This window comes from Elgaria multicarinata, chromosome 6 (assembly GCF_023053635.1).
Source record: "Elgaria multicarinata webbii isolate HBS135686 ecotype San Diego chromosome 6, rElgMul1.1.pri, whole genome shotgun sequence".
Taxonomy (NCBI): Eukaryota; Metazoa; Chordata; class Lepidosauria; order Squamata; family Anguidae; genus Elgaria; species Elgaria multicarinata.
This window is the reverse complement of record NC_086176.1, coordinates 22,368,614-22,393,975: the sequence shown is the minus strand read 5'-3', so window position 1 is coordinate 22,393,975 and position 25,362 is coordinate 22,368,614. Positions and strand designations below refer to the sequence as shown.

General features: G+C 43.2%; 1 protein-coding gene across 3 annotated transcripts in view; it reads left to right on the top strand.

Annotated features, from left to right (window-relative positions):
• Positions 1-25,362, top strand: part of PSD3 (pleckstrin and Sec7 domain containing 3) — a 189,691-nt gene that overhangs the window by 144,515 nt on the left and 19,814 nt on the right. For all 3 annotated transcript variants that reach the window (XM_063129137.1, XM_063129139.1, XM_063129140.1), the window contains 3 exons: positions 10,611-10,654; positions 17,000-17,193; positions 18,107-18,177. In XM_063129137.1, coding sequence (XP_062985207.1) covers positions 10,611-10,654; positions 17,000-17,193; positions 18,107-18,177 — 309 coding nt within the window. The remainder of the gene's footprint in view (positions 1-10,610; positions 10,655-16,999; positions 17,194-18,106; positions 18,178-25,362) is intronic.

Genomic DNA, 25,362 nt, shown 5'->3' with positions numbered 1-25,362 from the left:
AGGCTGTTTAGTTTACATTTAGTCCCAGGTGCTCTGCGACTAGATGTCCCCCAAGTGCTCTGGGACTACATCTCTGGGCTCTTGGCACCTGAAGGAGAGAGGTCTCCATGTCACTGTAGCCATCAGCCCTGATAAGTGGGAAGAGGGCAATGACATTGTGTGACTATCGGGGGCTCATAGGAACCCAATGGTATTGGGAGTGCGTCAGGCTCTGATTTTGGCTTGGAATTAGGCTCAGAATAAATTGAGCTACTTTTCAGGGGGTTGAGGGGGGAGGAGAGCTGGCTTGCAAGCCCCATTTTGAATTGATCCAGGTTGTGGGATGGGTTGGCCATCAGTAGGGATGAAAAATAACGGTATTGGTATCTTTTGAGGCCTTAGGATTAGAATTAATGAGAGAATTAAGCACGTGATTATCTCTTCCATTGAAGCTAAACGGAAAAAGCTCCTATTCAAATATAAAACCTAAACAAGGTTGTTTCACTGGAAAACTTGAAGCACTGTTAGGAACTCGCTGTAAACTAGGATATGAAACCATTGTTTTAAATGGCTTTGCAAACTATAGTTTACCTTTACTATTGTTAAAGCATTACTTGTGCACTAAGCAACCTAAGGGCATGTCTGCACCAGCCATTTATCCCAGGATCGTCGCTGGATCATCCCTGTGCATCCAAATGACACACAGGGGATCCCAGGAGCACGCAGGGACGATCCTTCAATTTCCCTGGGCTAATCCTTAGGTGTAGAAAGGGCCTAGGATGCGGGTTTTCTGCCTCTCCAGTCTCTTTGCTTACAAACAATAAGCAGCTCTTGCTAGAGACTTCCATTGCACACCCTCCAGCGGCAGGGCTTATCTCAACAAGTTAAACCGAGATTTCATTGTAAGTGTGGAATCTTAACCAGGGTTAAGGAAACAAACCAGGGTTGGTGCTAAATATGGTAAAGCAGGGATGCAGAATTTCAGCCTGAGGACCAAATTCCACATCGGAAAAGCTTTTAGGGGGTGCATTCCAATGATGGGTTCAGCTGAAGGCAAAACAGGTTGAGCCGAAGGTAAAAAAAATACCAGCATATTTAAATAAAGCTTTTACTGCCAGTATTTAAAGCATTTAGTGCTAATATTTAAACCTTAGTAGAGGGGTTTCAAGCTTTTAGACCGGGGGGTGGGGGATCAGAGCTCCACAAAAGCCAGGCAACTGATCAGTGGTTGGGAGAAAGGGGGCACTGCCAGGGGGAGGGAGCATGGCTATTTGGGAAACACTGAAGGATTGGATCTGGCCCCCAGGACCAAGGTTCTGCACCCATGTGGTAAAGTGTTGTGCCTGAAAAATGCTTAGTATTGGATGAATGAGGCCCAACTTGTCCCACAAATTGCTAGTACGAATAATCTTCCAATGCAATCACTATTTTCCTCAAGGCTCATTCTTTTGATGTATTGTGACATTTTGAGTGTGTGTGTGTGTGTGTGTGTGTGTGTGTGTACATGAGTGTTTGGGGGAGCGTGGGTGGGAGGAGAATGACATCAGCGAGCTCCCAATTCTTTAGTTTAAAAATGTGTATCGGCTGAGCTAGACCAGCAATATATTTCTATACCTAGGGAGGTTGTGGGCTCTCCCACACTAGAGGCCTTCAAGAGGCAGCTGGACAACCATCTGTCAGGGATGCTTTAGGGTGGATTCCTGCATTGAGCAGGGGGTTGGACTCGATGGCCTTGTAGGCCCCTTCCAACTCTGCTATTCTGTGATTCTATGATTCAATATATAGTAATGCAAACAGTACATAATGCATTCTTATTTGATCAAAGGCTTAGTCATTAATTAGTAACTCCAAGAGAGATGTGATGAGAACTGTGATGGCTTTGTATTGGTTTAAAATCTTAAATCAGATATTTTCTCTGACCCCTTATTATACTTAGCAGTTCATAGCCCTGTACTGCTTTCAGTTTACTTCACATGCATGACACCAGGCAACCTAACAATAGCCCTGCAGTGTAGGACAGTAGTAGTATCCCCACATAGTAGGTGTGGAGCTGAGAGAGAATGGCTTACCTAAGGCTACATAGTGACTTTACGGTAGAGGTGCGGTTTGTTTGAATGTGGGATCTCATGGTTCACAGTTTAGTGTCTCGGCTGCTATGCTTCACAAGCTTGTATGCGGTACCTGCAGCTACCAATCCCACTGTAACAAACCAACGTTTTTTATTTGTCATAATTAAATTAACATTGTATCTGGTTATTGTATGAGGTAGATTGCAGCCATCTTTAGGCAGGCCCAGAGAACCTGCTGAAGCAAGGGAGGCCTGGCACTGTGAGTGGTGCAGAAAATTATTATTATTATTATTATTATTATTATTATTATTATTATTATTTATTACCCGCCTCTCCCTCTGGCTCGAGGAAGGGAACAACACTAAATAAAATATAATACATAAAATTAGTTAAAAGAGCATATAAAACCAATACAATATTAAAATAACAATCACAACATCTTAAAATTCTTAGGTTTAAAATTCATCTGGGTACATAAGTAAGCTGCTCACAGTTCTTTGGCAGAATAGTGAGAGATGAGTGTCACAAATTAAACAAAATTAAATTAAAAGAGGTTGCTTGTGTGATGTTTTTGCAAAAGGAGGCAGCCAAGGGAACGCAGGACTCCAGGCTGGTACGGCCTTCGGAAGTACAGCTTTTGCTTGATTTTTTTGTAAAGGGGGGGGCTCCCAGGGGACTGCAATACGCTACCAGTGGCAGCTGTTAATAAATGTATCTTGCTAGCAGGTTAAGTCTAATCTACATGTTGTAGTTTAATCTCCATGTTGAGCCCCTTGACAGCAGACTTTGCGGTGACAGGGCTTGTGAAAGGCAGTTGAGCCCTTGTGTAATTTATACAGCCGAATGGCCTCAGAGTGAGGGATGTGGCTGAGTCTGTGCCAGAAAGTTTCTGTATCACTAGCAGGAGGGAGTTATTGGTGTCAGAATGTGTTCTTTGAAAAGAAAAGAGAAGGGAATCTGTAAAATAGTTTGGAGCCTCGAGACAGGGTCTCCAATGCTTCAGACTGAATGCAGCTCTTTTGTGCGTGTTTTGTTTTACGATGCTGGTATCATTCCAAGCGAAAGCTACAGGCATTGGAAACAGGCTCCTTGCTTTACATCATTGGGATGGCTAGGTAGCTATATTGAGTAAGTATGACAATCTGTAGAAGCCCGAGAGAATTTAAAGCCATCTATGACATCAGTGGTCAAGAGGCACCAATGGGCATGTGAATATGGTCTCCTACTGCTGGAAACAAAGTGTGGAGAGAGACAAATTACTTTTTTAGAGACAGTGATGTAAGCCAGTGTACGAATACCTCTGGGGATTCTGCAACAGGGCCTGGCCGTACCAAGATCATGACTAGGAGGGTGGGTTCGCGAGCTCAGAGACCCCAAGTTGAGTTGCTGGGATTGGAGCTGAGGGCTTGAGCTGGAGTTGGAAGCAGAGAAACTGGGGCCTAATTTATATATTTATTTTATTTTTATTGTGCGTAGGTGGATGGCACTGGTCTGAGTAGGCAAAGATAGAAGGCCAGGCTCCTGGTATTTATACTAAGCCTTCCCAATCCAGTGGCTCTGTACAGTTGCACAGGCCATTATTACACACTTCTGTCCCTTCTGTGCCTATATTGGGCTGAGCATGTGCAGGTCCATGCTTGCTTGTTCAGCTAAATCTCTCTGCCTCAAGTCAAGAGGTTTCCTGGAGACTTTGGGCAGTATCCACTGCAAAGTCAAATAATGCTAGCAGAGGTCCTCTGAATCTTTCAGATGCACAATCAGATTGCCCATTAGGCTTACGCAACCTGTTGTGGAGGCAGTTGTGGGTTATGCCAGTGGAATGCACAATCGGTTGCACAATGGGTCACACAAGATGTATATAGAACAGTTTGTGCAAGCGTAACGCACAACTGCTTGCAGAACCATGCTTGTGCAAACATAATTTTAGTTCGAGTCTCTTCTTGAGCATAGCTTGGGACCTAATTTCCACCAGTGCAATGTCATTTGTGCTAATGGAACGACACAGTTGGATACTACCCTCTGAGACCCACACCCCTCCCTCGGTGCTTCCTCAAAGTAGACTGCAGTAGTGTAGTGGAACTATATGCGGGAATTGAAATAATAATTTCTATGATAGAGCCAAAGTTTCCAGTGAAAAATTGCAATAGATCTTGAGACCAAGGGTTGTGCTCAGAAGACAATTGCAAGAGGGTGCATAACACAGGGAATGATACTTCTATTGTACTGCCTCTGTGAAGGTGAACAGAAAACCATTGTTTGTCTACCACCTCTTTAAATTTTAGTGACAGTCTGTTGATACTTGGTTGTGGTGAAATACTCAGCACCTGACCTTCTGCCTTAGAAGAAAATGAGATCTCTCCCACTCTCATACACACACACACTAAGCATCTTTGCGCCTTTAACAAAGGTTTATCATGTAACATGCACTCCTTCAATAAGAAACAGCTCTATTTTAAAAAAACTCATATGACCTTCAGCTACAACAGAATATTAGAGCAAAGCAAGAACTCAGAAACTCTGGTACCTGATATTTGGTACTTGGATATTCATTGTTCCCCAAGTGAAGCAGATTTGGGCTAGACCTGGCTTGTACGTGGATGGAAGATTGCCTAAGAAGGGGAACCCCTGGCCTGAAGTCCTTGAAAGAAAGGTGAAACATGAATAGAATAAATAATCTCGACTTTGATTATGACTGCAGCAAGAACTTGGCATTTTTGCAAATCAGGCAGAAAATGTTGCTAAGCAGCCAGTGTTAGTTTATGACTATAAACACACACACACACACACACACACACACACAGAGAGAGAGAGAGAGAGAGAGAGAGAGAGAGAGAGAGAGAGAGAGAATGGCCTCCTTGGAATCATGTTGTGTGTAGGCACGTATCCAGCACCTTAGTAGACATCTCACAAAAGCATTTACTTAACTCAAATAAAAGATGCATATCTAGAAGATTCCTGCCACATTTTTAATGCTTCAGTTTCCTTTAGGAAACGAAGGAACGGTCTGTCAGGAAAGGATTGCCAACTTTTTTTTTCTGGCAGGGTTCCTAGGCCTTTGACAGCTGCTTGACACTCAGAAATTTGGCATGTGAAGCTTTTCCTGTCTAGGGCACCCCGGTTGTGGAATGAGCTCCCCAGAGAGGTCCGCCTGGCGCCTACACTGTACTCCTTTCGTCGCCAGCTGAAGACCTTTTTATTCACTCAGTATTTTAACACTTAATTTTAACTTAAATTTAAATTATACTGTTTTAACTCTGTATTTTAACCTTATATCAATTTTGCTGCGTGGTTTTATCCTGGTTGTGCTTTTTATATTGTATTTTGTATTTGTATTTTTAACTTGTTGGTTGTTTTATGATGATTTTAATTTTTGTGAACCGCCCAGAGAGCTTCGGCTATTGGGCGGTATAAAAATGTAATAAATAAATAAATAAATAAATAGGGGAAAAAAGTGATGGAAAAAGCTTCATCTACTGAATCTTTAATTACAGGGCTACTGTTAAAGGCAAGAGAGCAGGGCAGTTTTAAAACAATGGCAATCATATTGGGAAGAAATAGTTGAACTTGCGCTGTAGTTTAGGGATCATCTAGGTAATTTTTTTTTAAAGCATGAACTGAAGTGATGAAAGGCTGAATTATAAGGCATGCATGCAAAGAGAGGGGTTCTTGATACTAGGAGTACTTTGCACTTGTATGTTTGCTTGAGTTTATGTTTGACAAACAATAATATATCCTCGCTTTATTATGATTCTATTCGTTCTTCGGATTCTGGGGAGTCCAAAGCCTCATTATTAGTGTATCTTTGTGAAAAATTGTAGTCTTGGTTTATTTTCTGTGGTGTGTTAAAAGATGGCAGCATGATTTTCTTTTTGACAATGTGTAATATTGTGTTGCCTTGAACATAAATTTAACTAGGAGGACTTATCTGTGGGAAAGTGTAATAGCTTTGACACTCTGGCAGACCTCTAGGGCTCCCCAACAATGTAACTATCCCCAACCCCCAGCCAATATTGCTAAGGAGAGGTAATTGATTTCCAGTGGTTTGGTTAAATCACTTCCTTCCTTATCAAGGACCTTTTTCCACCTTGCTCATGCCAACTCAGACACTGGCCTAATAGTCAATCTTGGCTGAATTGGTATTAAGAATAAAACAGCAGTTGATTATGGCCCTTTCTTAGGGTGACCATATTTTGGAAACCAAAAAGGAGGACAACATGGTCGCCCCCAAGGGGGGCGTGTCCAGCACCAAGGGGGCGTGCCCACCCGAACATAGCCTTGGTCACGTGTCTGATTTTACAGCACACATTTAAGACAAATCTGTTCTACATAACATCTTAATGTTAAAATCACTGAAATAAAGAACAAGTGAGAGATTCAATGTATCTGAAATTAACTTCACTCACTCCTACTTTTGTAGGTTTTGCTGTGCTTGGAAGCTTTTGCTATACTCTGTGTGTTACATTCTCCCCTTCCCTCAAATATCTTTTCTGACTGTATCTTCACTCATTGCAAGCTGCTGTTGTTGTTAACAGGGTTTGCTACTGGCCCCAGATCTGTTTCAAATTTGGTGTGGCTAAAGCTCTACCTAAATCCTATCATGGTACAAAGTTTCATCTCTTTATCTTTAAAAATGACGATTTTAAAAATAATTTTAAAACCTCAATTTTTAAAAAAATCCTAAAAAATCAATGGATGAACGGATCTGTTTCAAATTTGGTGTGGCTAAAGCTCTACCTAAATCCTTTCATGGTGCAAAGTTTCATCTCTTTATCTTTAAAAATGACAATTTTAAAAATAATAATTTTAAAACCTCGATTTTTAAAAAATTCCTAAAAAATCAATGGATGAATGGATCTGTTTCAAATTTGGTATGACTAAAGCCCTTCCTAAGAGCTACCATTGTGCCAAGTTTCATGTCTTTATCTCAAAAAATGACGGAGTTATAAGCATTTTTGTTAATTTCCATTAGAGCTGCTCTTTGAAAAAAATCCGGATTTCCCCTCCCCCTCCCGGATTTGCCATCAAACCCCCGGACAAATACGGGCAAATCCGGTCATATGGTCACCCTACCTTTCTACACCTAAGGATTATCCCTGGAAAATGGAGGGATCGTCCCTGCCTGCTCCCATGATCCCCTGTGTGTCATTTGCATGCACAGGGATGATCCAGGGACAATAAACGGCTGATGTAGAAATGGCCTATGTTATAGTGATAATTGGGAGCAGAAAATTACCAAGGGGGAGAGCAGTGAAAAACTGCTACGATAGCCAACTAAATGGGGTAAGCAATGAAAGCTGGGATTAATAATACTGAGCAAAGGGGGTTGTGACTTCAGAGTGTTTGCCATTTTGGATCAACAAAGGAGGAATGCTAAGCAAGGCCTTAACAAGAGGAGAATTCGATGTATCAGAAGATGAAATATCTTGAGTAGTAGTCCCTAGACATGTTTTTATTAATTCCAATTTTTTTTTTACCGTACTTGTTAATCTCAATTAAACATTTGCTTAATTCTCATTGTGAAATGGCTGTTTAAGGGGCGAAGAACTGGGATGGATTGATCAACTTTGGGATATGCTAGTCTCTACGGCTTTCCTATTATGATTTCTATTCTGATTCTTCTCACACACTATAAAATGCTCTGAGTTTGGGAATGCAACTGCCAACGTTCTCCGAAGAGCAAAGGCAGGCCAGGCTAGCAGAGTCTTACACCTTAGAGCAATTGCAGCCAGAGAGATCTCATGCCAGAAGAGGGCAAGTGGACATGTATTCTGATTTGGGAGCATCTGCGCTTTGGGGTACCAAAAGTTTGTGTGGTAATACTTTTAGGGAATCATTGAGTCAGGTGAGGCAGTGGTCATCCTTAGATGGGTAGGTGGGATATTAATTGACTAAAATAAAAGAATCTGGTATCTGGTGACAGGCTGGGTGAAGATAATTAAACTGAAACTAAATCATAACAAGACAGAGGTACAGTGAGGTGGTTCATTTCCTCAGGGAGAATGGTGTTCTGAGCAGAGTTAAACTTCCCAGGAAGAATTCCTTCTCCAGAGAGGGTTCTTACCTTCCTTGTTACTTTTTAAGCGGCAGGCAAAAACCTTTTCATTTTTCCAGATTTCTGAAGTTCTGAGTTTTAAATTGTTTTGATCGGTAGCTTTTAATTTCTGTTCTTGCTTGCAGTTATTTGATTTTATTGTGAACAGCACTGTGAATCATTTGGCTGAAGGGCACTATATAAATGGCATAAAATAGACAAATACATAAATATATGTATAAAAACTGTCTGCATATCAGAGTGATCTGAAAGGCAATCTGTTACTGATACTATCATCCCAGACATTCAGTAGCCGAAATAGAAGTCTCTCTCACTGAAGACAAGTGATAGCTGGATAATAGAAAGATACCATTTTTAAAAAAACAGAGAACTTCCAGATCTACCACTTGTTTCAGTGAGGCACGATCACAGATATCTGTCTAGTGTGCCACAGTAGGATCTAGTCCTGACTCATGTGTGAGATTGTCCTGCTGCTTAGTAATAGTGTACTGTACCAATGTGGTGTAGTGGCTAAGGTGTTGGACTGGGAGTCGGGAGATCGGGGTTCTAGTCCCCACTTGACCATGGAAATCCACTGGGTGACTTTGGGCCAGTCGCAGACTCTCAGCCCTACCTCCCTCACAGGGTTGTTGTTGGGAGAATAAAATGGAGAGGAGGATTATGTATGCCGCCTTGGGTTCCTTGGTGGAAAAAAGGCGGGATATAAATGCAATAATAAATAAAAAAATATAGCTGAAAGCTGTCGGGTCAAACTACCTGTCCATCTTCCTGGTGCTCTCTACCACATAACCCTAAATAGTAATTGATGGCTGCATTCAAAAGAGGCAGCTGAGATACAACTGAAATGTATGCATTTATTTATTTATTTATTTATTTCATTTATTACATTTATATACCGCCCCATAGCCGAAGCTCTCTGAGCGGTTTACAAAAGTTACAGTACTTATGAGATGTCTAATCTGCTTTTCAGTTGATACTTCCAAAGTGTACAATCAGTCGCATAAAAACAAATGAAAATGTTAATATTAAAAATCATAAGACTCTAAACAACAACGTTAACACATCTACAAACTAATCAACAGCAGCAGGATATGGGATAGAGCTTCTTTGCGAATAAATCTCGAAAAGAAAAGAAGCCCAGAAAAAACTTTACTACTTCCTCTGCTCAACTGTTAAGCAGTTTTGATTTGAGAGCGCCAAATAAAATTACTATTGCCAAGACACAGGCAAAATGCTCTTTGACCCCTTCTGCCCCATCAGCAAAAGCAGAAGACATTTTGGTTTAGCGTCTTCTCTTGCGGACTTCAGCTGCTCTCTCCTGTTTGGTTTCTTGGCTAGCACATGGGGGTGATCTCTACTAAGGCCTCCGTTGCTCTTCCATTGGGGAAAGGCAGAGGGTTGAAGAGCCCTTTGGCTGAGTTTCAGGTCAGAAGACGTTAGTTAAGGCGCATAAATTAAAAAGGGGGGCTTTGCGGTCTCAATGAGAAGCCCCAAGAAAGCCCAGAACCATCTCCTGGTAGGGTGAACACTTGCACATTGCCAAAAAAGAAGAACACATGTTTGCATGTGCTAATTTATGTGTATAAATGGAAATTTTAAAATGATTACTGTAATTTTAATCAAAATGCCGTACATCTCACCATAGCGGGGAAGACTGTGACGGGGTGGCCTGTGTCCCTGCTGTCCAGGTGTTCCCTGCTGATAGGCAACTTCAAGGCTTCCATTGCTCTCCCTTCTGATGGTTCTTCATCTTTAAACCGGACATGGACTGGGCAGCCCTTCAAACAAAAGACACCTTCAAAGTGAGGACTGTCTTCTGACTGACTTTCAACTGGAGGTTTTCCTCCTGAGAAATAGGACGCGTGGCCACTCTTGCAACTAGGATGCCAACGGACTGTCCTTGTTAAATCAATATACAAGAGAATTTTTCTGTTTCTAGCCTAAGTCTTGGTCACTGTTCAGGATTCTGTGTTTTGGCCTCTGTTAATTCAGGGCTAGAATTCTAGAATCCTACAAACACATAGGATATGTAATCATTCTTTCTTTTTTCCTTTTTCTTAAATACAAATGTTGACTGGCCTTGAGATCTGTGGTCTCCACTACTGGCCCTAATCCTTCCTTCAAAAGGGAGGGGGAAAGTTTTGTCGGTAATGTAATGCTGTCCTTTGAGCCCTTGTGTAAGGCTTGTCATCTTCCCCAAGTCTGAACTGGGTCACCGTATGCCTTAGAAAGCTTGGAAAGCAATGTGACCTTGGAGCCCAAGGTCATGAAGAGGCTCCACTCGGGTGTGTGTGGAAATGAGGGCTCTCAACAGAATAAAAAATGGCAAGCACATGCGTGCACCATGATTTGGAATAATATTTTAATTCTTAATGTTGCATGTATTGGTTGCCTCCATGATCAAAGGCAGCTTGCTTTGTGACATTTAGATTTATTTATTTTTATATCAGCAATTTCCTATGTACGGTCAAGACAAACCCAGTAATTTCTTCTTGCTTTCCTTTTTACAGGCTCTCTACAATTCAATCAAAAATGAGAAGCTTGAGTGGGCAGTGTAAGTATACTGTGTGGAATTAATGAGTTCTTAAAATGATTCCTTTTATGGCATTCCACTTCGTCTGCAGGCAGCATATAGAAGGGATTCTAGAACTTGCAGAAATCCCCAGCCAGCAATCCATGGAAGCGATCCACCAAGTCCGGTTCATTGGTCAGTCTTCATTTCTTCATTGGGCAGCATTTATTCATTTATCATGAGAGGTAATGTAGCATGGCAGTGAAGAAGACTGAGCTGTAGTGGACCAGGAAGTCACCATTTTAAATCCCTCCTCAGCCAAAAACTCATTAGGTCAGCCACCCCCAACATGGTGTGCTTCAGATCTTTTGGACCACAACTGCCAGCATCCCCAGCCAGCATGGCCAGTGCCCAGGAACAATGGGAGTTGTAGCCCAAAACACGGGGAAAGCTGCGTGAAGTGGCCTTAGGCAAGCTACCATTCTTAGAATCAGACTCCCCCTCATTTCCAAGATGAGGATAATAATGCTGACAGGGTTATTGTAAGGCTTACTGAATGGGAAGCACTTTCAATACAATAAAATGGTGTTCCCCCAGATGTTGATACCTGGGATAAATGGGTTTTTCTCCAAACACTTGGGGCAGGGAGGTGTGGCAAGAAGTTGGATGACAGAGCTCTGTGTGTCATCTGAGTAGCCTTGTGACCCCTAAGTTAGCCTGCTGCTCTCATTGTCCCATTGCCAGTGCTGAAACAAGATTCCACCAACAGTCTAATTGGCTTTTGTACATGGAATGCAGGAGATACCCTTTGGAGCTTCTCCCCAGGCAGCAAAATCCTTTGGAGAAGAGCGTTCCACAACTAGAGCATCACCACCGAAAAGGCCCTCTATCTTGTGGTCTTCCTCATCACCTCAGTTGGTGGCAACACCCTAAAGAGGCCCTCCACAAGGATACGTGGTTAGGTACAGGTGTAGATAGCCAGTTCTTCAAGTTCCCTCTGGAATTTCTGTGGGAATTTATATATTGATGTATTTGATACATTTATATCCCACCTTTCCTCCAAGATCTCAAGGCAGCATACACAATCCTCCTCCTCCTCCTCCTCCTCACTACAACCCTGTGAGATAGGTTAGTCTGAAAGTCAATAACTAGCCCAAGTCACATAGGGCCCATTCAGAAGACACCTTAAACCATGGTAGTTAAGCCAGAAAGCCAGGCCATGTTCAGAAGATGCCTTAAACCACAGCTTTAAAGCCATGGTTTAGGTGTCTTCTGAACGGGGCGAATATGAGCTTTCATGGCTGAGTGAAGATTAGAACCTGGGTCTCTCAGGTTCCCAGTCCAACCCTCCAACCATTACACCACACTGACAGTCGGTTGCACAGCAGGAGCATTTGGTGATTTATGCATTTGGACATTGTGCCCAGTCTATGAAATACTGAACAGACTCTCCTCAAGTTGTAACGGCAGGCCATGTTGTCAAACGCTATTATATCATGAAAGCCACATGTCTGCTGTTAACTCCAGCTAGCAAACGAGTTGTTAGCGCTGAACGACGGCTTTGTAAGGGTGGAAGACATTTTTATTTGGCTCAGAAACTTCATCTTTGGGAGAGAGAAATTAAATCCTCTGTTAATCTGTGGCAGCATGAATAAAACACGTGCTTAGTTTTCTGTCTTTTATCTTTGAGGGCATTGTGTTAGAACCGCTGGGTTAGAAACAAGTCTCGAGTCAGGTTTCTTCCTGTTGGCTTGTTGTCTACCGTTTGCTTCATGATTAACTATGGATAGCTTGACAACGGGATGATATTAAAGATAATTAATTGCGAAAGGCCCAACCCTACCCTGTTTCGGTTTCTATCAGGAAGCTAACAATTGAAATTCAAAGCCAAACATGAAGAGGCCAGTGTCTGCCAAAACACTTTAATCATTTACCACCACCACCCCAAATTCATCCTCACTTACTTAACTTCTTTATGACACTGATGCTTTCTGTAATAAGAGAGAAACATGGCTGTCGTGTGGAGGCTCTTACAGAACAGGGAATGTCCTCTTAAATGCAGCCATTCTTATCTTGATGTTGGAAAGGAGACAGCTTTTATGGAATCAACTTTGGCTGCTCTAAGGGTACGTGAGCTTTCAAATTACGCCCGCTGAAGCTTTAGCGGAATTACCAGCATATGCTCTCCTACACCGTTAGCTGAATAAAAGATACCATAATTACCTGCTCTGTATTTCAGAGTCCCTTGCACTTTGCAGTCAAGATCAATTTACTGTTGATGATAATAGAAGTTAATTATTTTTACTTTTTAAAAATAAATAAATAAATAAATAATACAGCGCTACCAGTGTACATGGTGCCTTACAGAGTTAAATTGGCAAAAAGCAAACTTCAAGATGCTTCCAGTCCTAAAGCAGTCAGGCGGCCAGGGGTGTGGGGTGGGAGAGAAAAACGAGAGAAGGGAGGAAGGGTTTAGATTGATGAACGTGGGTAAATCCAGTTACATTGTTACTTAAATGCAGATAATTATTGGCGTGGCTGTGGTTCTTCACGGTCTTCACCTATATCATCTGATGCCTTTGACAATGTGCAATTTCCTCTTTGTTGAACTCTGCCCTGTGCTTCTATTTCCATTTACCTGCCCTCTGCTTCCATATACCTGCCCCCTGCTCTGCCCTGTGACGTGTATTTAGGAGTGACCACAAGCATTACATCCTTTTTTTTTCTTTCTCTACTGGCTAAGGAAGCTGATTCCCACTGAGTTGCACTTTCTAGAGTGGCTGGTTTTCTAGGGTGGTACCATCTTGCTCATGGTGGCACCATCCAACGGAAACCAGCCATTTTAAGACACCTGTGCCATTGTTGAGACTCTTTCCTGAAGCATCAGAGAAGGTGAAGAAGTGAAGAGGCAACCGTGCAGGGGGCCAAGGAGGATGACAGATGGCAGGCAGAATGTGCTGCTTAATGTAATATATCACGTTAGGACAGAGCTGGTCAGGTCGCAGTTGTTTCCACCGTGTTTCTGTGTTAGGCAATAACAGGTGGTGCTATCAGTCCCTGAATAAGAGGGAGGAAGACACTTCCTGCTAGCTTAGTACCGCTAGTGAAAATCTGAGGCTTGGATATGACTTTTCTGAGCTTATAATTCTTACCTCTGCATCAAATCCTTTTCTAGCTCCGGAGCCAAAGCTGGAGAAGTCTGAGCCAGATCTTTCTGTAGGCCTACAACGTTGTATCGCAGTGCACTAAGATTGCTGCGAGCCTCTGCCCTGAAAGGCTGCTAGGAAATGTTTTAAAGAAATGAAATGAAATAAATGAGGCTCAGGTAGCCCTTGGGGAATGCAGTTTTCCCAGAGGCTACTGATATTGGCTACTTTGGGGAAACTGTGTTTTCCAGGGACATCCAAAGCTTTGCATCCAAGCATAGTATGGCACTGAACAGGAGAGGCAAGGAAAGACCTCCATCCTTTCCCTCTCCTTGGGGCTGCTTGCCATTCCTGGCTGTGTTTATCAGGTTTGTGTGCTTTAAGCCTTAAAGGGACGCAGCCTAATTGCCTAAGATCATCTTGTCCATTTTTGCCTTTCGCCCTGCCCACCCATGGGATGCAGCCACTAGAGATTTTCCCAAGGGAATAAAAAGATTTCCCCACCCTTGATTTAAGAGAGAGGAGATTTAGGGGATCGGGGTAAGTGGAATGTAAGGGGCTGGCTAGGGGTTTGGGGGACCAATAGGGGGTAGGCCAGGCTGAATTTGGCTTTGGTTCAGAAATAAGTTGAGCTGCTACCTAATTTGGGGGGATGTAGTTTGGTTTTTGAGCCAAAGTTCACCCGCGCCCCAGGGATGGGGCGGTGTGGGAGAGGATAAGCCATCTCTGCTATGGAATCGGACCAGTGTCATTGCATCCAGGGGCTCTCGAGTTAAGCAGCGTGTGAGGCATTTCCAAAGAAATCCCTGGGAGGGATGGTCGTGGCATTGTATAAGTACTCCATACTGAAGGGCACTTCTGGAATTACTTGGTTCTGTTCAGAGCAATTTATAAACATCTTAACATTTAGAACTGCTTTTCTTGATTGGGGGCAAGGGGGTTGGGGAACTATGTGTAAGCTGACAGACGACGGAGAAAGAGGCTGCTTTTCTTTTAAAAAAAAAAAGTTAGGAAGGAAAGAAAATACTGCAGAAGGTTGACTTGCCATTCATCTATCTCAGATTCCTTAAGCTGACAGAATTGCCACTAGGAAAGCTTTCTCCGGAGGGTGCATTCTGAAAATAGCTCAAATGGCAGTTCCGTTAATTTAGGCCTGGACCGTGACGGATTTCAGCTCACAGTGCAGGAGAAGACACGTGTGCTGCTTTTACACAGCTGCGTCAGAGCTACACACCGTGGTTGCAGTGCCTGGTGTTTGCACGCTGCGGATCACACAGGGAGGGTCCGTAGCTCAATGGCAGGACGTCCCAGGTTCAGGCTCTGACATCTCCAGATAAGCTCTGCTGCCATGGGAGTAGCAGATGCCACCTGCATTTTTGATCCAAGAACACTCCTTGCTCCCACTTGTTGATGTGACTCCATGAATATTGGAACGGACTGCATTGCTGATGAAGCCGGGAACTTGCCAACTCTCAGTTTGACCAGGACAAAAAAACTGTCCTTTTTTTGCTGTGCTCTAAACGAGAGTTTTAAAGTTGTTTGAGGCAAGCATTATGTACTAGTCCAACAGAGATGTACGGATTGCTGCTGCATTCATCCTTCATGGCTCGTGATTAGCTTTTAGGCTCCTTGTCAATCTAAAAATCATTGGCCATAGCTCATACGTAACCTTTCCCCACCCCCACCCCAAAGAAACCTGGAGTCCGAGGGACTTTCACATGCAGAATGTCCCAGGTCTAATCCCTGATGGCCCCGGAGATGGCTGGGATGGACTCTCCCTGAAAACCCAGAGAGCCACTGACAGTCAGTGGCCCCCTTCAGACAACACGCTAAACCATGCTGCTTAAGCAGTATGGTTTAGCGTATTGTCTGAATTAGGGCCAGTGTCGACAATGCTGGGCCAGTGGTTGACATGGGGTATAAGGCAGCTTCCTGTGTTCCTGACTTGAGGGCTTCTTCCAAGTATTTCCCACTTCATTTATTATTTCATTTATTCTATTTCTATATTGCCCCATAGCCGAAGCTCTCACAATTTTTTTTAAAAAGAAACATTAAAAAATACTTTATACAAAGTACCCCAAAAGAGCATTTCTATAAACACCATATAAACAGATAACTCACATGCAGACATCATATGTCTAAAAACAATTGTTTGACCATCAGACCAAGACAATCCAGGACTAATTTAAGCTCGTTATAAAGGGCAGTTTTAATCTGGTGCCGATAAAAATAACAATGTTGGCGCCAGGCTTGCCTCAGAGGGAAGATCATGCCGTAATTGAAAGCCCTCTCTCTTGTTGCTACCCTCAGAGGAGGCACCTGGATGCTGAGCATAGTGTATGCAGGTCAGTCCATCTGGTATTTTAGTCCTGAGCCGTGGAAGGCTTTATAGGTCAAAACCAGCACCTTGAATTGGGCTCAGAAACATACAGGCAGCCGGTGCAAATAAAGAATGGTCGTTGAAGTGAGCCAAGGCGAGTTTGCCCTTCCCTGCTTGCTGCTGAATAAGAGGCAGAATGTGAAATGGATAACAGGGATCTGTGTGCAGACTGTGTGCAATGGGGTCAGAGCGTTGTGGTCATTGGGCAACGGCGAGGTTAGTCCAGTCCACTGAAGTGCTCCTCTTGGGCCCCAGAACCTCGGCCTTGTCCCTCTGAGCAAATGGACTTTCAGTAAACACTGTCCACACTCTTCCAAGCTGCTTTTCTTAGCCTTTCGGAAGGGAGAGGACACCCCGCGCGACATTTTCTCTCCCCTTTTGTGTAATCTGAATGATGAAATGCTTAAGATACCGCACTGCACACTTGGTATTAGGTTCAATGTTTGTGCATATTGCAGAAGTGCAAAATGTAGACGTTGCCTTGACATAAAGCTCCTAGATACAGGGTTAAAATCCACCTTGTTCCCTTGGGGTAGCAATGTTGCCATTGATGTCAGCGGATCCCAAACTGCATTCCCAAGACAACGGCACCGAGGTTTCACTTCTGATTCATATCCCTAAATATAAATATGAGCCATCCCACTGAAAGTAATAAGATTTCTTGCAGGTGTAAAGTTAAGCGTATACTGTAATACCTCAGTTCATCTTGAACCTCAGAGCCTAACACAAAATCAGTGAAGGAAGTGATAATTAAAATGTTTTCCTCTCCTTATTATGATCAGTGAAATGAAACCTGCCCTGGATTGCCAAATGAACTTGGGTGTTGTGTTTTTTCCCCCCTTTTTAAAAAAATTGCTTTAGAGATGACGATGAAAAGAAAAAATCCCCCTCGGATGGTACTGATGAAAAAGATAATGGAACCCAAAACAAGGCTGTCAATCGCATTGGCAATACCAATAACCCTTTCCTGGACATTCCTCATGACCCCAACGCTGCTGTGTACAAAACTGGATTCCTGGCACGCAAAATCCATGCCGATATGGATGGAAAGAAGAGTGAGTGTGTTTCAGTGAGATCTGTCCTCTCTGTCTCTGGGGTGCAGAACCTCTTTCAACCCGAGGGCTGAATTCCATCTCACAATAGTTCTCGGGGGGGGGGGGGGGCTCTTTCCAGTGGTGGGTGGTGCCAATGGCAAAAGGGGCAATGCCAAACCCACCCACCCCCAATAATACCAGCATATTTGAACGTAACGCTTTTACTGCTAGGAAGTAATCCTTCGGAGAGGTATTTCAACCTTTTAGAATGAGGAAAAGTGCACAAAAGCTGGGAAGCCACCCAATGATCAGTGGTTGATGGAAAGGGCCGTGGCCTTCTGGGGTTCTGCACCCATACTTTATATGCTGCAGTAGGGAAGGGGGCTTACCAAGGGGGAAGGGAATAACCAAAATCTACATGTATGCATGTGCCAGCTCGCTTGCCACCAGAACCTCACTCCCATGGAAATGTAAACAAAAGGGTGTTCGCACAAAATCCCAAGGTGCCAGAGCAGACTGTGGATCTTGCAGGCTGGAGGGAGACCTGAGATATTTTAGCACAGACCATTCTGGGGGCGTCTGGCTACACAAATTGTGTATTAGGATGGGTGACATTCCCTGGGCTCATTTTCCTAAAGTCCACCCACCACTGTCTGTCCTTTCAGGGGAAAGCTACAAATATTTCAAATAAATAAATAAAATAGCAGAAATATTTCTTCCAAGAGAGGTAAAGCACAGATGTTCAACAAGGCCTACGTTCGCTGTCGTTTATTTGTGCTGCCCGCCCCATGTGCAACTGCTCGTGATTCAAAGGATTGGGGTGGGGAGTTATTTCAAAACCCCAATGAGCTTGGACAGAGCACAGTCGTGGTTAATATTGCCAACATTTTCTTAATACAGCTTTTCTTGTGTGTTGCATGTTTTGCTCTCTTAGCTCCGCGAGGGAAGAGAGGATGGAAAACCTTTTATGCTGTTCTTAAAGGAACGGTCCTTTATTTGCAAAAGGTAAGAACTTTCCTACCAAATGCACTCCCTTGAAATTTTCTTAGATGAAGAATAAAGCGGGGAGTTATTTAGCCGTTCCTTACTGCCACAAGCAAACTGAACAATAGGATGGCGGGCAGGTAGTACACCCCTTTGACCTAATCTGGATGATTTATTTATTTATTTATTTATTTATTTATTTATTACATTTATATACCGCCCCACAGCCGAAGCTCTCTGGGCGGTTTACAACAATTAAAAATAGTAAACATTAAAAGTATACAAAAATTTAAAAAAACATAAAAACAGTATAAAAACAACAGTATCCATTTAAAAACAACAATTCTGGGGTCCATTAAAAACAAACTTAACATTGTTAAATGCTGTTAAAATGCCTGAGAGAAGAGAAAAGTCTTGACCTGGCGCTGAAAAGATAACAACGTTGGCGCCAGGCGAGCCTCATCGGGAAGATCATTCCACAGTCGGGGGGCAACCACTGAGAAGGCCCTCTCCCTTGTTGCCATCCTCCGAGCTTCCCTCGGAGTAGGCACTCGGAGGAGGACTTAGACGTTGAGCACAGTGTACGGGTAGGTTCATGTCGGGAGAGGCGTTCCATCAGGTATTGCGGTCCCAAGCCATGTAAGGCTTTATAGGTTAAGACCAGCACCTTGAATTGGGCTCGGAAACATATAGGCAGCCAATGCAAGCGGGCCAGTATCGGTGTTATATGCTCAAACCTCCCTGTTCCAGCTATCAATCTGGCCGCTGCATTTTGCACAAGCTGCAGTTTCCGGACTGTCTTCAAAGGCTGCCCCATGTAGAGGGCATTGCAGTAATCTAATTTGGAAGTTACCAGAGTATGGACAACTGAAGCTAGGTTATCCCTGTCCAGATAGGGGCGTAGCTGGGCCACCAGCCGGAGTTGGTAGAAAGCACTCCGTGCCACCGAGGCCACCTGAGCCTCAAGTGACAAAGTTGGTTCTAGGAGAACCCCCAAGCTACGAACCTGCTCTTTCAGGGGGAGTGCAACCCCATCCAGAACCGGTTGAACGCCCCCCATCCGATCAGAGGAACCACCCACCAGCAGCATCTCAGTCTTGTCTGGATTGAGCCTCAGTTTATTAGCCCTCATCCAGTCCATTGTCGCAGCCAAGCACCGGTTCAGCACATCCACAGCCACACCTGATGAGGATGAAAAGGAGCAGTAGAGCTGTGTGTCGTCAGCGTACTGATGACAGCGCACTCCAAAACTCCGGATGACCGCACCCAACGGTTTCATGTACATGTTAAACAGCATGAGGGACAAGAACTGCTTCCTCTGAACTGGTTTTGGATGTTTCAAGAAAGAGACAGAAAACGGGGTGGCTTGAACTTCGCTTTTTTTGCATGCTTCCGAGTCTTGGATGAAGCACACATTTCCCCCACCCCAAAAGATACTTGTTTCGTCACTGCATTTGGAGAACTTTCATCTTTCTACACCCTTCTTTACGTGAGCATTGCAAGTCAAGTCACCCATGCTTCCTCTTCTGTGGCTTCCTTGAAACAACAGACTTGAGTTTCTCTAGTGTGGTAATGTTATGCAGTGACCAGGCCTCTGCTTATTTGGGAGTTGGCTAATCAATCTTAATAGGACTACTCTGATGATGAAAAGTGTTCTGCGCTGCAGCATCTTCTGATTCTTATCAGTGTCAGAATCATCATCTTACTGCTGTTGGCTCAAGCTTTATCCACTAAGGCGCCAATCCTATACATCCTTACCTGGGAGTAAGTCCAGTTTAACTCAGTTGGACTTCTTCCTTAGTCACCATGCTTTAGGATTGCACTGTAAGTATGAGATAGCCTTCCTGAAGATCTTCAAAAGGCTATTTCCCCCTTTCATTAAAGGAATAGAACATTACATAGTCTAAAATAAATTGTTTTTTGCTGTCATTAACCATAAAAACTGTCATGCAAGCAAATTTAATTTTACTGTAGAGGCACAGTAACCAAACTGTAACTTTCAGGAATATTTGGAGGAAACAATGATAGTTAAACTGCTATAATAGAGATATAAGTTTGTGTTCGTATACATTCTTGCTGTTCCAGTCGCATATCAAGGTAATGGTTAAAATTCATTCCAGTCAGTAAAATAAATTGCGTGTTGTTAGCAAATGCCTGATATTTCACTTCTGAAGAAAATATATAGAAACTGATCAGGAGATGGAAGGATACAGAAAACATTTTTCCCGTTTTGGAGGATAATCCCAGCCCTGCTTACAATTAAAATGAGCAGATGGCATTGTGCTTCTTTGTTTCACTTCTTATCCCAATTTTCACAGCAATAACATCCCATTATAAGAGAAAGACAGCTGAGCTACTTTTTTGATGTGTGTGTTAACTAATCCCAAATTCAGCTATTACAAAAGCTATTTTTCAAATACTGCAGTGAAAAATGGAGGCTTTTAGCTGATATGGCAATTGCAGGATTAATTTTTAACAGAGGTCTTTAAGGACATGAGTAAAAAGACATAAGAAATATTTAAAAACACACCCAGGGTTTCAGAGTTTGCTAGATTTTTGTCATAGTCACTCAGCCATTCTTTGTTCTCCTTTTTCTATTTAAAAAAGATTCTATTGGGTAGATGGGCAAATTACTTACATTTTTAAAATAATAATAATAATGGTGGTCCACCTTCAAGGGAGGGTGCGGGGACATGGAGAATGAGCCAAGAAACTATATGTCTAAGTATTATTGCTTAAGACAATATGGAGAATAGAGAAGCCCACCATTTCACTGGGGTTGGCCTTGCAGTATGGAAATCAGTGCTCCTGGAATGGAAGGTTTTCTAAGAGATGCCTAAGAGTAGGTTCTTAGATAAAGTTTTCACGATGCAGGTGTCAATCCTTACCTGCAAACAGCTTCCATTGAGAAAAGACTGATGTACTAAAGACTGATGTTTCATCTTCATACTTCTCTTGAAACAAACTATGTGTACTGTTGTTCTTGTGCAAAGAGCCACAAATGCACCTGCAAGGTCGCCACCAGCGAGAACGTCTTTTGAACTGGGAAGAGTGCAGCGCCGGAGAGAGTCCGTGCCCTTCTCCTGAGCCTAGAGAAGGATGGAGGACTCTCCCTCACACTGCCCTGATGTTGGCAGTCCTGCTACTTTTCACATGGCTCCAATGTCAGAATGCTGCTACGAGAGTCCCTGCAAGTACCTGAGATGTCTCCCACTGTCACACTGAGCCTTGGAGACAGACACTCTGAACACAGTGAGCACTCCTTTCTGGATGTCTCTAAGGCTCACTGTAACAGAGATGAGACCACATCCCTCTTCCCAGCAGCAAGATGAAGAGGATGGCTGGGGATGACCCACTGTGGTTCCACTGGGCCTCAACTTCAAACAAAATGACCCTTTGTGTAGGGGGGCAGGGTTATAACGAGGACACATTTGGGCTGCCGACCAAGGCCAGCCCAAATTTTATGGATGTTACATTAGGTGGGAGGGTGCTGTTGCACCATGTCCTGCTTGTTCATCCCTGGCCGATGGCTGGTTGGCCACTGTGTGAACAGAGTGCTGGACTGGATGGACCCTCGGTCTGATCCAGCATCAGGGCACTTCTTATGTTCTTATGACAGCCTTTTTTCAGACATTGGAGCAATTGGATTGAATCCATAACAGTTAAATTTAATGTTAAAAACAGACTAGAGAATAGGCTTCTTTGCACTCTGTGAAGGTGACATGAGAAGTTCTAGGCCACTCATACTCAGCCTGGTGCCTTCCACAAGTTTTGAACTTCAACTCCCATCAGCTTCAGCCGGCATGGCCAATGGTCAGGAATGCTGGGAGCTGTGGTCCAAAATATCTGGAGGACACCAGGTTGGGGAAGGCTGTTCTAGGTCATTAGTCATCCTGGTAACATAGACAATAGCCTGGTTCAGACAACACGCTAAACCACGCTGCTTAACCACAAAATGGTTAATGGAATGAATTAAGGTCAATGCATTCCATTAACCATTTTGTGGTTAAGCAGCATGGTTTAGTGTGTTGTCTGAATGGGGCCAATGCCGTTGTGGGGAAGCATTCTAGCTCCTCCCAAGCGATCCAGGAGCACGGCCATTTCCTGGGCTGCAGTAGCTCTCATGCCATGAAGGTAATACGCAAAGGGCCTTCTGGTATCTTAACAATAACAAATGCTTCAACTGTGGATTTGTTTTGTAATAAAAACATACTATAAAGCCTTTTTCTAGCATAGATACAACTCCACTTTTAACACAGTATATCCTGAAAAATTAGTCATTTCACCACCAGCTTGCTGTATGACCTTGGCTCGGTCATTTCGCCTATGGATGTTTCTGCTTTCCCTTCAAAAAATATTTTTAAATGCTTTGAATCAGATCTGCTGTTGTACCCCTGGAGTTCAAGATCCTATTAATTTTACTTGCCACAAGCCCTGAATTTGAGATACTTGTCGTTCTGAAAGAGAGAACATCTCTCTCTCTCTCTCTCTTTAAAAAAGGTTGAACCGGGAGAAAAAGGGTACAATACACTGAACAAACAAGCAAAGCCACTGACTGCAAATGCCATGTTTAATGTCATAGGTGTTGTTTTTAAATATAATTTCTAGGTGGGGAATAATTGAAAATAGAGGAGGTAAGCTGTGAAGTGGGACAAGGGCCCTTACTACACCTAAGGATTATCCCAGGAAAACGGAGGGATCGTCCCTCCCGGGATCTCTTGTGTGTCATTTGCATGCACAGGGATGATCCCCGGATGATTCCTGGAAAAAAAGCAGGTGTAGAAACGGCCAAGGACTTTGTGAGGCACAGAAGCTGTGTGCAAGGGCATCAGGAGTTAGTTAGTTGTTGTTTTAAAAAGGAGTCTGAATTCAGGTGAACCCAGTTATGAATTCTGCACTTGGAACAAATATCTTCATGAACTAGATTGGAAACAGGACCAGATTTTGGGGTAGGGTTAAGGAACAGTTAGAGGACACCATAAAATCACCTCAGAATAGGGTTTTTTTGATTGGACAACTGTAGCACCTTAGTGAGGAAGGGAACGGCTCCATTTTACCTTGGCACCTTGCTTGTTAGAACAAGCAACTTCAGGTTTTTCTCCTGGAAACTTTAGGTGGCATAGGAGGAGAATTGAAGGAACAGCCTGTGTCTGCCGTCTCTTAAGCAATTTCGCTCTGAAAAGGCCCATGATTTCAGAAATGGAACAAATATAGGGACACTCATACAGATGATGATATAAGCAAGCCAGCTCTAATATTTGGCCTCAATTTGTCCAGCATCCATCACATTTTAGTGCAGCCTTCCTCAACCTGGTGTCCTCCAGTTGTTTTGGACTTCATCTCACAGTAGCCCCTGTCTGCTTGTCCAGTAGTCAGGAATGCTGGGAGTTGTAGGCTAAAACATCTGGAGGGGACCACATTACAGAAGGCTGTGCTACTCTAGATAATCAAGAAAGAGATGGGGCTGTGCAGATAGGAACTGGCGAAGGATGGGAGAATCAGCCATTTTTGAGTTTGCCCAAATTCACTTCAAAGCTCGTTTTCAGCTAGCTTCTGTTTTTTGGCTGATTTGAAGGGGGGAAATGTGCATTTCCATTGGTACTTTTCCAAAGTGTACAGTTGCCACCCGTTGATTAAAGCATGAAAGTGCATATTGTTTGAAAAATGCAGATTTCAATGTTCAAATTTTAAAAAATACTCTTTTTAAAAAAAGAGGTTGCAAATTTGGGAACATTTCTCGCAAAGAAGTGCTTATGCTCACATTCTCATTTGGGATGGCAAATGGGACTTGTCTTCATGATTTGCAAACAGAAACGAAATTCTCTAGAACATGCTTGATTCCAAATGGCAAAGGCTGCAGTTAAGTGCAGTCATGACAAAATGCTTGAGCAAAATGCAGCGGCCAGATTGATAACCGGAACCAGAAGTTTCGAACATATAAGACTGATTCTGGCCCACTTGCATTGGCTGCCTATACATTCCTGAGCCCAATTCAAGGTGCTGGTTTTAACCTATAAAGCCTTACATGGCTTGGGACCACAATACCTGATGGAACGCCTCTCCCGACATGAACCTACCCGCTCACTATGCTCAACATCTAAGGTCCTCCTCCAAGTGCCTACTCCGAGGGAAGCTCGGAGGATGGCAACAAGGCAGAGGGCCTTTTCAGTGGTGGCCCCCCAATTTTGGAATGATCCCCCAACGAGGCTCACCTGGCACCAACATTGTTATCTTTTCGGTGCCAGGTCAAGACTTTTCTATTCTCCCAGGCAGTTAACAACATACACTGAGTTTTTAACTGACCCCAGAATAGCTGTTTTGAATGGATATTGCTGTTTTTATGCTTTAAAATTTTTGTATATTTGTTTTTAATGTTCATTGTTTTTAACTTTTGTAAACCACCCAGAAAGGTTTGGCTATGGGGTGTTATATAAATGTAATAAATAAATAAATAAATAAATAAATAAGGGGAGGGGAGGGTGTGTGTGCAAGAACTTGCCATCCCATTCATCCCTGAATGGCTTCAGTGGACTGGGCATCCTTGTCCCTAACCAATGGCTGCAATTCTCTGACCCAATTAAGATTCCACTGCCTGTCCAGTTGGATTTGGGGAGGATGAGGTTTGTTAGTCAGGAAGCAAAATACCTTCGGCCAGCCCTGTTTCCTCTGCTGTTGAAATTCTCTTTTGCTTCTCTTCCTTTCTACTCTATCCTGTTTTCCTTTTTTCTTAAATGTCTTCTTTGATACTCTGCTTTTTCTTTTCTTTTACTAAACCTGGTTGCTTTTCCTGGTCGCCTCCTGCCCTCCCTTCCGTTCATTTGGGTGAGGAAGGGGGCACCTGAGCCATCTCTATAGTTACTATTTATATTTTAATAACACCAATAAAAATATTAATCAGAACAATCCCCTGCATGCTTGGAAGCCGAGTCCAACATAATGCAGCTGTTCCGGTTGACAACGTTTCCCCTGTGTACTTCATTTCATTTTTCACTTCTTGGTATGGGAAGGGACTAAAAAGGGGGGGACGGGACACATAATTTCTGAATAAATGGGCACAAGGCAAGCAGAAAAGCTCAGCTTGTAACCTTCACAATTAACTGCTTAAATTGCTCTGCCTAACATTGCATAACAGCAGAAAGAATGGAAGTGCCTGTGATTTATTATCCACCTCCTGGACATTTCTGGGCTCAGTTTCATTTTCTGTTC